This window comes from Hippoglossus stenolepis, chromosome 18, assembly GCF_022539355.2.
Source record: "Hippoglossus stenolepis isolate QCI-W04-F060 chromosome 18, HSTE1.2, whole genome shotgun sequence".
Classification (NCBI taxonomy): domain Eukaryota; kingdom Metazoa; phylum Chordata; class Actinopteri; order Pleuronectiformes; family Pleuronectidae; genus Hippoglossus; species Hippoglossus stenolepis.
This window is the reverse complement of record NC_061500.1, coordinates 6,298,547-6,311,015: the sequence shown is the minus strand read 5'-3', so window position 1 is coordinate 6,311,015 and position 12,469 is coordinate 6,298,547. Positions and strand designations below refer to the sequence as shown.

General features: G+C 43.5%; 1 protein-coding gene across 1 annotated transcript in view; it reads right to left on the bottom strand.

Moving 5' to 3' along the window:
- The window catches only part of LOC118098114 (matrix metalloproteinase-17), a 55,500-nt gene that overhangs the window by 18,081 nt on the left and 24,950 nt on the right, over positions 1 to 12,469 (bottom strand). The window contains exon 4 of the mRNA XM_035141588.2: positions 6,013 to 6,299. Within this exon, the coding sequence (XP_034997479.1) occupies positions 6,013 to 6,299 (287 nt within the window). The remainder of the gene's footprint in view (positions 1 to 6,012; positions 6,300 to 12,469) is intronic.

Sequence of the window (12,469 nt, the reverse complement as noted above, 5' to 3'; positions counted from 1 at the left end):
CGCCGGGAGATGGGACCGGGGGAATTAGCGAAGGCAATTACTCAGCCACGGATTTGTCTGATAAGGTTCATTTTTCTAAAGACGATTACAGAGCTCCGCAATCTGCTGAAGCGTCGACATTCGCTCTTTACCTTGTGGGCCCGACCTAACAGGTTTACCTCTCCTCATGGGATTGCCAGGCGATTGAAAAAGTTGCAAAGAACAACAATTGATGGATCCGATAGCTTTGCGGGGCGCAGGGATGAGCATCGCCTGTCCAACAGGCACCGACGATGCACAGAGGCAGATACTGACATTTGCTGAACAATGCCTGAGAGACGCTGGAGGAAGGAGTTGTGAGATAGCAGCAAGGTGAAGCCGGCGGAGTGTGACATGAAGAAATTAAGAGTTGTTTAATTAACTTTTTTCCCCCTCTATGCCTCAGTGCGTCAGTCTAACAGCCTCAGATTTACAGAGAAGGGAAACTGAACAGCGGGAAAAGAAAGTGTTGACTAGAACGGCAGAGTGAGCACCTCCGCCAACAGTCCCCTTATTGGACCACGTGTAAATTCACAAGATCTGGATTTTTTGAAAATCTGTCTCAGCAGATTTGAAATTTAAAAACCTCTATATTTCTATCTTCATAAATTCAAAAGGAAAAGAGATTCTATATTTATTCAAGTTGCTCAAATTGGCCAGGCCATATTCAGATACCGAAATTCAAGGTAAAAAAATTCAGATTCAACATCCGGGGATACCAAGGATAAGCAATCGATTCTGTCAACCACAGATCTGCACCCTCAGCTAAACATGCCTTTCCTTTCTATCAAGATCTAAGAATTATTCTCTGAGAAATCTATGAAAAAATATAAAAAAACCTAATGTTAACAAAGTAAAAAAAAAAACATCTTGAATCTGCACCCTGATCCGGATCCACACCAGAATGTAATGGGTTCTTCGCTGACCTGTAACAAATCCTTCCTCCAAGTTACGTGGAAATCCTTTTTTCCCCGTAATGCTGCCAATTAACAGACAGACAGACGAGCGCAGACGGAAACATAACCTCGTTGGCGGAGGTAAAAAAAAACCTGCGGTGACCTGAACTTCACTCTTGACACCACAGAAGAAGAGAGCAGATTCTCCCAGGTCTGTAGGGATCATTAAAGACGAGCTGATTAAAGACGAAGGAGGGAGTGCTTTTGTCTTCAGAAGATTTAACCAGTTAAAAATAGCAGCCTGTGCTTTATGGATAAAAAAGAAAGTCTCATGTGCAGGATGTGGATTTCACGATTTTCACGATTTGTGAGGAAATATCCGTGAAAAGAGGAACATCTAACGTCTGTGTGGTGATTCAGATGGAAAAACATTTACCTTCGGTACATGTAGCTGTAATATTTACTGCAGCTCAGTGATAACAGTGTTTTGGTTCGCCGGATGATGGAGGCAGACAGACAATGACACAACAATTACAGTCATACAGATCTCACCTCTGACCCCTTTTTCCTTCGCTCCCCCGCTGCCATTAGCCGAATCTATATCTTTGCAGCTGTTGTTAGCCCCCCCCGCCATCGTCCCCCACACTATTCAAACACACACACACACTCCGGCAAAACGGCAGCATCGTCTGCCGGCCCTGCCACTGCTGCCGCCCCGTCGGAGGTCTAATTGGAGCAGATTGAGCTGCTGTCCCGTGACATATGGTTCACAGCCCCATGACAGCGCAAAACAAAGGAGGGAGATCCAGGCAGGTCCTGGCCCCATCACAGACTCACCAGCTGGGACAGACAGCGCCTCCGTCACACACACACACACACACTCTGTACCCTCCATCTTCCAGGCTGAAGTTTAATCTAAAACATGAGGTCAAAATGCAACATGGGACTCAGGATCTTTCTGTTTTGTGGACATCAGTTAAACCCAGCGGCGTCCTGGCCTTCAGGCGTGCCGGGCCGCCACATTGGTGCCAAAGACAAACAAAAATCCATAAAGTATTTACCGGCCCTGTCAGTGCCTATACCGTCTCTGTGTGTGTGTTTGTGTACCTGTCGCTCAGGGTGAAAGGGGTGTTGTGTGTGTGTGTGTGTGTTTGGACTGGGTTCACTGTTACGATATGTGCTGAACCCTCAATGACCTGACCTGAGCTCAAACACTGACCCAGAAACAACTGGGCAGATTTTTTTAGTATGGAAGTTCACCCTCAACGCTCGTGATACGAATGTTAACGACCCACTGAACCGAAAATGAGTCGGGAAAAGCAGCGAGGTTCAGTGGCAACGACGGAAAGCATGTAACGTCAAAATGATTTTAAAAACCTAAGACAAACCCAAAGGAGAATCGCAGCAGAAGCAGAATGAACAACAAAACATCGAAAGCAGGAGATTATTGAAAGAAACTGTCTTACTCGCAGTGATATGTTTATTTGCGACATTTCTGTATTGGTGTGTAATGTGCATGTGCTGTAACTGAGCTGCTGCATACAGTGCATTACACAAGATAATGTGAATGTAATTGTAAAAAAAAACACAGTGTAAAGGCCGACTGGCATTAAAGCAAAATCTCTGATCGTATCTGAGCTGCTGCTTCACAAAATAAAATGTTGCCTGTTTACAGATTTTTCTCGTTTTTTCTTCCACGTTTGAAAGTTGAAAAAAAGTCTCTTATTTGGGATGTCGGGGGGGAGAAAGGGATGTACTTAGAAATAGGCACAGGGCTGCCAAGTCGAGCAATTCTTTTCTCCAGGAACGGAAAAAGGCGTCACTTACAGACAGATGTGGAATTATGGCAACCCCACATATCACAAACTTTTTGGCAGCACTTTATTTCATCTCTTGGTTTCGGGGACTTTTCAGCAGCTGGTGGAATAAACAGCACAGACAGTAACAATTAGTCCTGAGCTGCTTAGGTTCTATTTTCAGTTGTATGGGAACAAAGACCCAATACAGACGTAAGTCACTCACGAGCAGCGTATGAAATTAGCGATAAGCCTTCAATAACCTAGCTGTCATTTCCGTGACTGATTCCCTGTCAGAGCTGGATTCCATTTTCTGTCTGCTACGACAGAGCATTGATTTCTTTAAAACAATCACAATCGCCTTGAGCGCCGCTAAACTCAGGACGCAGGAGTTTCGTTTAGGTCGGACTCATTTTGATAGAACATCTGCATGAGGGGATAAGATCGCTGTCATTGCGATGGATGATGCACGCCGTCCTCCGTTATTGTGACCATGGGGGATTTTCAATAACGGCTGGGCATACACCATTGGATCTCTCATTATAGGCTTGGACCGAATTTCGTGTGTATTCATACCATCTCGGGGGGGTTTATCATCACAAGCTCACTGCAGATGATTAACTATGTTTTGGAAAATGACACTTTATTGATGACCGTTGGGCAAACATGGCGGAATGACAGCAAATGTTGAAAATATAATATTTGCAGATGCATTACGACCATTCACCTAAAGCACCAAGCAGGCCCGTCTTATTGCACAATCCACAACTTCATCACAACTTGCCCTTTTCAGCTTGGAGGTTGCTAACTCGGAGAGATATGGTCTTTTGCACAGGTGCAAACATTTCTGCCGTGAGAGACGCTCTGACTAACTTCGTATTATCAAGTTTGTTTCAAGCACATTTCGATCCTCTAGGCTCCCTGTGGTACATAAGGACCCGGTAAGTTCACTCCATCCTTGGCATCTCTCGGTGAGCCTCCCCCTCAAGTTGGGTTCATCTTGGCTCACTCTTCAGTCACAGACCAGAGCCAGGTCATTTTGGGACTTACAGATTTTCTTTGGCCTGAGAGTCTCTGAGAGAATCTCTACACAACCTTTCTAAATCTGAAATGTGTCTCTGACCCTATCTGCAGCTCAACCATCGAACCTCAACGTCCTGTCACAATGACATACACCCATACAAACTTTAGATTGGTGCTAAATCTGAAGATTATTGGGATTACATCTTCAAGCCACTTGTCAAGCAAACCTTTATCACCAGAGCTTAAAACAGCCTGATGGAAATTAGCTCTAAAATGACGCATGCCATTTGTTTTTTGTAAGTCAACTGACCGAGTTGTGAGACTGTTTTTGTGCTCACGGCTGAAAACATATCTATAAGATCAGAGCAGCGAATTTCCCTTACATCCAAACACCTCGCTGGCAAGCTCAGAAACATTTCAAGGGATTTTGGGGGCCCCAGGCAAAAGGGACCCCCACCACCATCCAAGACACATCATGCACAAACATTTAGACATTCTAGTCCTCAATCAAACCTCTAAAAATACAAAACTTTTGGCAGAACGTGATAGCGGCATGGGGCCTCCTTATAGGGGGTTTCCAACAATCGGGTGATTGCAGTCAACTGTACATATCGTTTATTGCTGTGGACTAGTGCAATCACCTGTTCTCAGGCCCCCCAGCTTGGGGGCCCCAGGCAATTACCTGCCTTCCCTACCGTGCTGCAATGCCTCTGAACTTCAGTTAAGTTTTGTCATACAGCTGTTTCCAAGGTCAGCTGTGAACTTTCATGCTCAACTTCACTTTTATTTTTGACCTGTGAGAGATGTTTTACTTTCAAAATTTCTCACATCACCTCTACAGCTCTCATCACCATTTCCTGTCTCCTCTTCTGTCCAGCCGTCGTTCACAAAGAAGGGATTAATGGAGGCGCTGAGCAGAGGAGTGAGGAATGTCATTTAAAGTCAAGTCATCCGCATGAAGGGAAGAATAAAGAAAGCAAGTCGGAGAAAGCTAATGATTTATGCTGTCATCCGGTTGACCGCGACTGAGGCAGCCTCTGCCTGACGATCCAATCAGTGTGACGAGATCCTTCCATCCGCTCATTTCGTCCGGATGAGTGGACTTGTACCGCTCCTCGCCCTTTTCCGCTCGCCACCTCCCTCCTTCCTTTGTTTTTTTTAAATGAGGGTCGGGAGAAAATGAGGTTGATGCTAAGTGACAGGACGGCGGAGCTTCAGAGAAACAAAATGTCACCATTTGGACTCGTTTTGGGAAAAACTGTCCTGTTGTGCCGCTAATAATTTAATTTTCACACAGTAAAAGCTCTGGATTTCAAAATTATTCACATGATAACAACGAGATGCACAGTTCAGCTGAAGTGCAGAGAGGAGGCGAGTGAATAATGATGTCTGCAGAGAGGATGGATTTCGCATTGTGAGGGAGTGAATGCACAAACAAGTGGATTAATGAACCAGCGAACGTGAGTCCAAAAGCAGCCTGAGCGCGCTGTGTTCTGTTTTCTCGAGCCGAGAATGACAGGTATTTCCAATATGAGCTGCTCTGCCTTTGATTGGCAGAGCTGATTGAATTCCACTTAGAGCCGCGGTCGTCCTGTCCTCTTTTCTAACTCGCAGATTTCCCTCTGCGAGTAATCAAGCTCTTTGAAAACTGTTTGATGAAAGAAATTTGGCCAGATCAAGCAGGATCAATTAGCCCAAACACACGGGGTGAGTGTGTTACACTGAGAATGAGCCAAACACAGCCTGTGTGCCCAAAACTATGATAAAGACAGACTTAATAATAATAGTTTATTATACACATAGTTATGGTTTATTAGAGGTTATGAGATCTGTACAACTGAGACTTCAGCCTGCACATTAAAGGTTAATAGGATTTCTATTGGCTTGTAAAATAAAGAATATTGATTGATCAACAGCTTACCTTTAAAATAAAACGCCATATTTATACATATATATATATACATATAAGTATATTTGTATATATATATATGGTCGGGTTCAGACAGATATTTGTAGCCTGAGCCGCACTCTATCACAAACACTCAGCAGTATTGCAGCTCGTCCATCAATTTCCACTCTTTTGTAGATATTTCAGGAAGTCAGCATGGACACAATCATCTGAATCACACACATATATATTTCACATTTTAGAGGAAGTAAACACATCGCCAGTGGAAAACTGTTTTATATCAGTCTGTGCTGGTGACACCAAATTGATGCTTTAGATTTGTACACACCTACCCGACTGGTTTCCTTGATCTCATAACAATGTGCCTCACCTGGTGATCTGAAGGTCCACGCCTCGTCGTCGTCAAAGTGCGTGTCCCCGGCGGTGAACCTCTCCCCGGGGAAAAACGCGTGTGCCACGGTGCCCCCCGGCCCGTCAAACGGATACCCATCGTCGTGGTCGGCCTTGGTGAAGTCGATTTGAATGTCTGCGTCGTTGCCGGCCACCTCGTGGAAGTTGAGCGGCGCGATGTCGCTCCAGACTTTCAAGGCGTAGTACATCAGGGCTCGAACGGTGTCCCTGCCCAGTAAGGCTGAATCCTTAGGGAAGGTCCTCACTCTGAGAGAAGGGAGGGAGAGAGAAGGGATATATTACATTCAAGAAGGACAGAGAAGAGGGGAGGAGGACACAGAGAGAGACGACAGGAGACAGGTCAGAAAAACATGTGAAGAGAGGAGAAAGAATGATGACGGACAAATAAACAATGAAAGGAGGAAAGGTCAAGAGAGTTGAAATCTGTGTGAGTAGATAAGAGAAGAAGAGAAGTCTGCCAAGTACAAGGGCGACACATCCGAGATGAACATGGAAACGGGGAAGAGACGAGAAAGGTAGGAGCGTGGAAAAGAAGAATGCTTGGCGGAGCTCAGGAGAGGTTGGTACACAGTCGATATTGGCAGGACACTGAACTCTGAATTGCATTGAAGCACAAAAGCATAAAGATCAAATATGTTTGCCACTGGGACAGACCTGCTTGAACAAACCAAAGTTACTGTTTGCATATTTTATGTGATCTGTTTTTGTATTTCATGCTTTGCTGCTCCTGCCGCTCACTGGACTGATAAGTCGAGGCCACAACATGAATTGGAAGAGATTATTGCATCAGCTCCCTGGAACAACTCATCAATTTTTTTCGCTGTCTTTTCCTTTTCGTACCTTCTTGTTTAATTTTCGTCCGTCCTCACATCATTTCAACATCTCTCAAGCTATTTCTCTCCGACGAGCATTGACACGAGACAAGAGGGAACCGGAAATCACGCAGAGTGCTAACTTTGTCTACCCACTCTCCATCTAAATCTCCCCCTGCATTTTCTTGTTCTTTTTACCCTTCTTCCATTTCCTCCTCCTCCTCCTCCTCCTCCTCCTCCTCCTCCTCTTTGATGCACTTGACTACTTTCTCCCCGCGAGAGAAATTTGTCAAACAACAAGAAGCAATTTGGCCATTGCAGGGTTGGAAATTCAATCAGTGTTCATCTGTAGCAAAGCAGGGCTCTGAGCCTGGAGAGTGCTGCCTCGTCTCACCTCCACACACCGAGCTCACAAACTGATAGAAATCAGAGGGACACTGAGGGAGCATCCTTTTAAAACCAAAATATCAAGTGAACACAACATCGGAACAGATATATTATTGATTGATACGATACATTAAAAACTGATAATACAGGGAAATGCCTATTTTCTGATGACTTTCTTCCACCAACATCCTGACGTGTTATTGTAAATAATGAATAAACGTATGTGTTCAAGGTTGTTCTGGTAGCATCCCTCACATTGCTACACTACAGAGTTTATTGACATTGCTCTCAAGTGTCGTGACGACCTGTAAAGGGTTAGCAATTTGCATGGAAAAGGAAACAAACACTTGAGAAAAAACAACAACTGGGGGAAACGGCAAATGGAGCGTGAGCAGCAAGGAGCGTGAAGTCTGTGGGGGGAGGTGAGCGTGAGGTGACTTTTCAGCAAATCCTGGATAAATAGGATTATGAATGAATTCTCTCTCACTCAAGGGATGCCACACGTTTTTTTCTTATTTCCAGTTCAAACACAAACAAATAATCTTAATCAACTTCTGGTGCAAAATATCAGAATATATCACAAACTATGTGATTGTATTTGAATACTAGAATGTTCTGAATGCAGTGGTTCTCAACCTGGAACAAAGGACATTACAGGGGAGCAAACTGACTGGGGTGTAAGATGTGAAGCACACCTTGCATTGACTGAACCTGGTTCATCAAGGGAGCGGTTCCCAAACTTTTCAGCTCCTAACTTCCAAAATAACGGAGAATTAAAACCCAGATGATCCCAAAGGATATTGAATCGAGCTAGTTACCAAAAACAATCAACTACGTGCACATGTCGCAATTAAGGGAAATTGGTTAAGTACTTTTTTGCGTAATCCTGCTGACTAAGAAACAAACTCTGATGAAAACATAATCTCTTTGACGGAGGTAATGAGACATTTTTTATTTGCATATCTTATATTTAATTTAAATACTATTCATTAAACATTTTGGAACAATTATGGCTAAAATATGAATATGACTCATGGAAATTATCTTGAAATTACCCTTCCCTGCATCTCGTGACCCCACAGGAGATCCCGACCCTTAGTTTGGGAACCACTGCTTTCCCCCTTCATGGTGCATATGAAAATCTCCCTCCGCAACATTAACATCACAAAAGCCTTATTATTTTTGATTGGTTTAGACAAGCTGCTCCAGCTACGGGACGTCAAACTTGGTCTGCGCAAATCACGTTCAACATTTAGGTCACAAATAAGTTCAGAGACTGAAGCTCTGTCACAAGAAACAATGACATTCACCAAAGCCCTCTGTTGTTCCAGCCAAGTTTCTGTCAAACAAACTATTCGTACATGACATTTCTTTCAAATCAAACTTGAAATCTTTATGATTAAGGACTTCCCGCTGAGAACTGGTGACTCATTCCTCTGACTGGAGCTTCACCCTCAGTTTTTTATGTTTTGTTGTAAATGAACATAGCAAAAGACCAAAGAGTGTGAGGTGCCATCAGCTTGTTGAGATGGGAGCACAGAGGGATTATCTCACTTCAGTCCCGGACTCTCATCACCGACATTGGCTCTGTGGACCTGTGCCAACCCTGACAGCTCACAGCTCACAGAGGTTTGAAAGTTAATGCTCACCCTCTACAAACAACCCCAGTTGTAATTCAGCCGAGCGAGGCTGCGCGGCACAGTGACACCAGCTATTTCATTTCGGAGGAACCTCGCTGCACGTGTCCAATCGCCCGAAGAAATAACCGGGGAGAGAATGAATGAAAAGACACAGGCAATGAGTAGATAATGACGCAGGGGAAAGGGAGATAAAACATGTCGGAAAACAGAGGCGTAGCATGAGGGAGGGTGAGGCAAGAGGGGCTAACAGGCACAAGCACAGACACTTTGCTATTTCAGAAATATTTCTGACAGCTCCCTATGGCTCCGTCTTCCACGGCTCTAACTACAGAATCACTCAGTTGCATAAGAATCACAAGTTTCCTTAAGTTCCAGCTTTTCTCCAGGCTACTACGCTCAGAGATGAGTGATCACACAGACACATTTCCATCCCCGGCAGTGTATCTGATGTGTCCTTTTCCTCATCCACCCCCCCAAAAAACGTGTTCCTCGTTACAAAAGCTTTTTAAAAAATGTCTTCTGTTGCAGACTCGTAAAGCAGGAAAGAAGTGCGAGTGTGAGAGAGAGAGACAAGAGCAGAGACTTGCGCCTTTATGCTGATGATACGCGAGTGTATGTGGGAAGCGAAGATCTCACGGTTTGAGGAAACTTTTGTGAATGCTCTTTCCTCAATAGGCCCTTACATCATCTTAGCACTTTATAATGAATGAGTCATCGTGTCTTCCATGATAAAATAAAAATTAAATTCATTGATAGAGACCTGGCAACAAGCACAGATTTTACTTTTAAACCCAAAGTTGCCCACTGCCTTCATCTTTATTTTTATTTTTTTAAGATGAATGCTATAATTGCACATTATCACCTGTAAATAAAAATACACAAACCAAAGCAATGATCATGGTGGGTGTGGTTTAGAGCCTCGTCAGGCTGCATGAAGCCCAGATAAGCTCCATCAGGTGGGAAGGTCAGAGAGACTGAATCCAGGGCGTCCATCTTTAATTACAATTTAATGCTTTTAAGCACAAGATAATAAATGGAATATATCATCTTGGAAATTCTAATTATAACTGCAAAACTTTAAATGTAGGGAGGAGAAAACTGGGACAGGTGAAGGGGAATAAGTCATGGGGCATGGACATAGGCATATTAGGTAAAGATAATGGTCATGGGAAACAACTTTGACTAAATCATGGGTAGGGTTACACAGCTAAAATACTATGGTTAGGGATGTATACTATGTATGGAGTATATATAATATACTATATTTAAAAAAGTGAATGTTTTTTGTTGCAGGTCTAAAGAGCTGGATGTGCTTCATGCACCTTTCTATATCTCTAAGTGCTCATAACTTTCCATATCAGCAATGAATGTCGGCATTTGACACAGAATCATTGTAAATACATATAATTCACAGGAATAATGAGAGAACCCTGCCAGGCTGAAGATGTAATCCAAACTTTTGATTTTCCCACTTTTTGTTTGGCCTGATTCATCGACACCGTGTTTCCACAACACATCTGCCACATTTACAGTAAATCAAACATCCTCTCGGGCAATAAAAGGTTTTTCATTTCTGCTCAAGGAGCAATTTCATTTCAAAGTCATATTTCAGGTCACTATTTCACCTGTGGTGACAGAGCACAGGGTCGAGGGAACAAGCAAGAAACTGGACTGCAACCTATTTTTCTTTTTGTTGCTGGAGGAAACTGCACCGAAGATTCAACCGACTTTTAAATTAGTTGTGCAGACAGAAGGATGATTAAGGGGGACTTCATTTTCTCGACCTATTTAATTTCATGACACAATTCCCTCCCTCATTTGATAAATGACTAAGAGCACACTGGGCCTTTGTGTATGTGTCGGCATGCATGCAAGTTGTGTTTGAGCTTAATCGGATGTGGAAAGACACAAACACACGCACACACACACAAACTGCAATTACATTTCACCTGTTTGGCTTTTAAGTTCCCCACATACTTCTCACAGAGCTTTTCCCCATGTGTGATCCGAGCGATGATTCATTATTAGAGAGGTGAGGAGAGAGGGATGGAGAGAGGGAGAGAAAGAGATCAAGAAAACTTGCTGTCCCCCGCCTTCAGCTCCCCAGCAGGCTCTTACCTCCCGTGGCTCTGCTGTTCCACAGAGACATGAGCTGACATCGAAAACGGTGCTAAAATGTGCAGGTGCACGGAAACGCACTCACACACACACACACACACACACACACACACACACATGCACATATAATATTCACCTCCTGTGCTCCGCTACCCTCTGTAGACATAAGCTGATTACCCTGCAAAATGAAAGCTCGTATGCCGATGGTGATTCATACGCTCGTATGCGAAAACACACTCACATATATGAAAATATTTTGCTGACAGACACTCATGCTGTGAATTATCAAAACCTCCTCATGCTTCCCTCGAACACACACACACACACACACACACACACACACACACACACACACACACAGAGAAGCACGCACGCCATGTCAGTGGGGCTGTGGGTGAAAGACACTAAATTAAGCAGCATGAGTCTCCCCTCTGTCCACAAGTCTCAGTCTGCATCTTCCTCTTCACTCATCCTCAGTTAATTTGGACAATTAAGGTCTTCGCACGAGGAAATTTAGACTCACTTGTGAATAAATACGACCTCACAATGTGTCCATCACGTTAACGCATTAAACTCCCATCCGCAGAACATCCATCAAAGGTGTTGCAGAGAGTTGTTTAAGCTGTTCGGGGATCAACTGGATCAGAGAAAGTTTGTCTTCTTTTCTTTATACACAAGTTCAAAGAGCGAGTAGCTTATCGACGTGGACAGCTGACATCCTACAAACAGACTTAGTCACCATTTGGATCATTTTGCAACAAATCCTCCTCGTCTCTAACGGCTTGTCAGGAGTGGATGCACCCAATGTTTTATTTTTCTTTTTTCCAGAAGTGAGACAACCACAAAAATCATTCTCTCCGCTCGACTCCATTTTATCGCTTACTGCCAACTTTTAAAAAAACCATCGGACTCAGTGTTGAGGACAAGTGCGCAAAGATCTTTATCAACGTTGAGATGGTGAGGTGAATTCTCAAAAAAAATAAAATAATGATGGGTCCTAATAAGTTATCACTAAATAAAAGGTCCTCAAAGTCCCCCCAAGCAATTTCACAGGTTGGTGACTTCAAATGGCAAAGAGGAGCTGAATTCAGTGGCCGTCAAATAAACTGTGTCTCCGTGTGGCTGAACTTCTCTGAGATTCAGATGCAATCACGGATTTGCGATTGATATACGATTCCCTGACTAGAAGTAAATAGCCCATTCAAAGAGAGTCAGGCGCTAATGTGATTACACCGGCTTATCCAAACTGCATGTTAACGAGAATGTATTTTTGGAAAATGCTATTATAAATAATAAGAGCAGTTCCTGTTTCCTTAACAATTTTATTCCCACACCATTTTCTTCTATTCAGGGTGATGTGGCTGTGGAACTCTCTATTATGAACGATGACATTTCTGTTTCCCTGCAGATGAAGAAAATCCAATTCAAATATGAACATCATACATCAGCGGGATAAGAG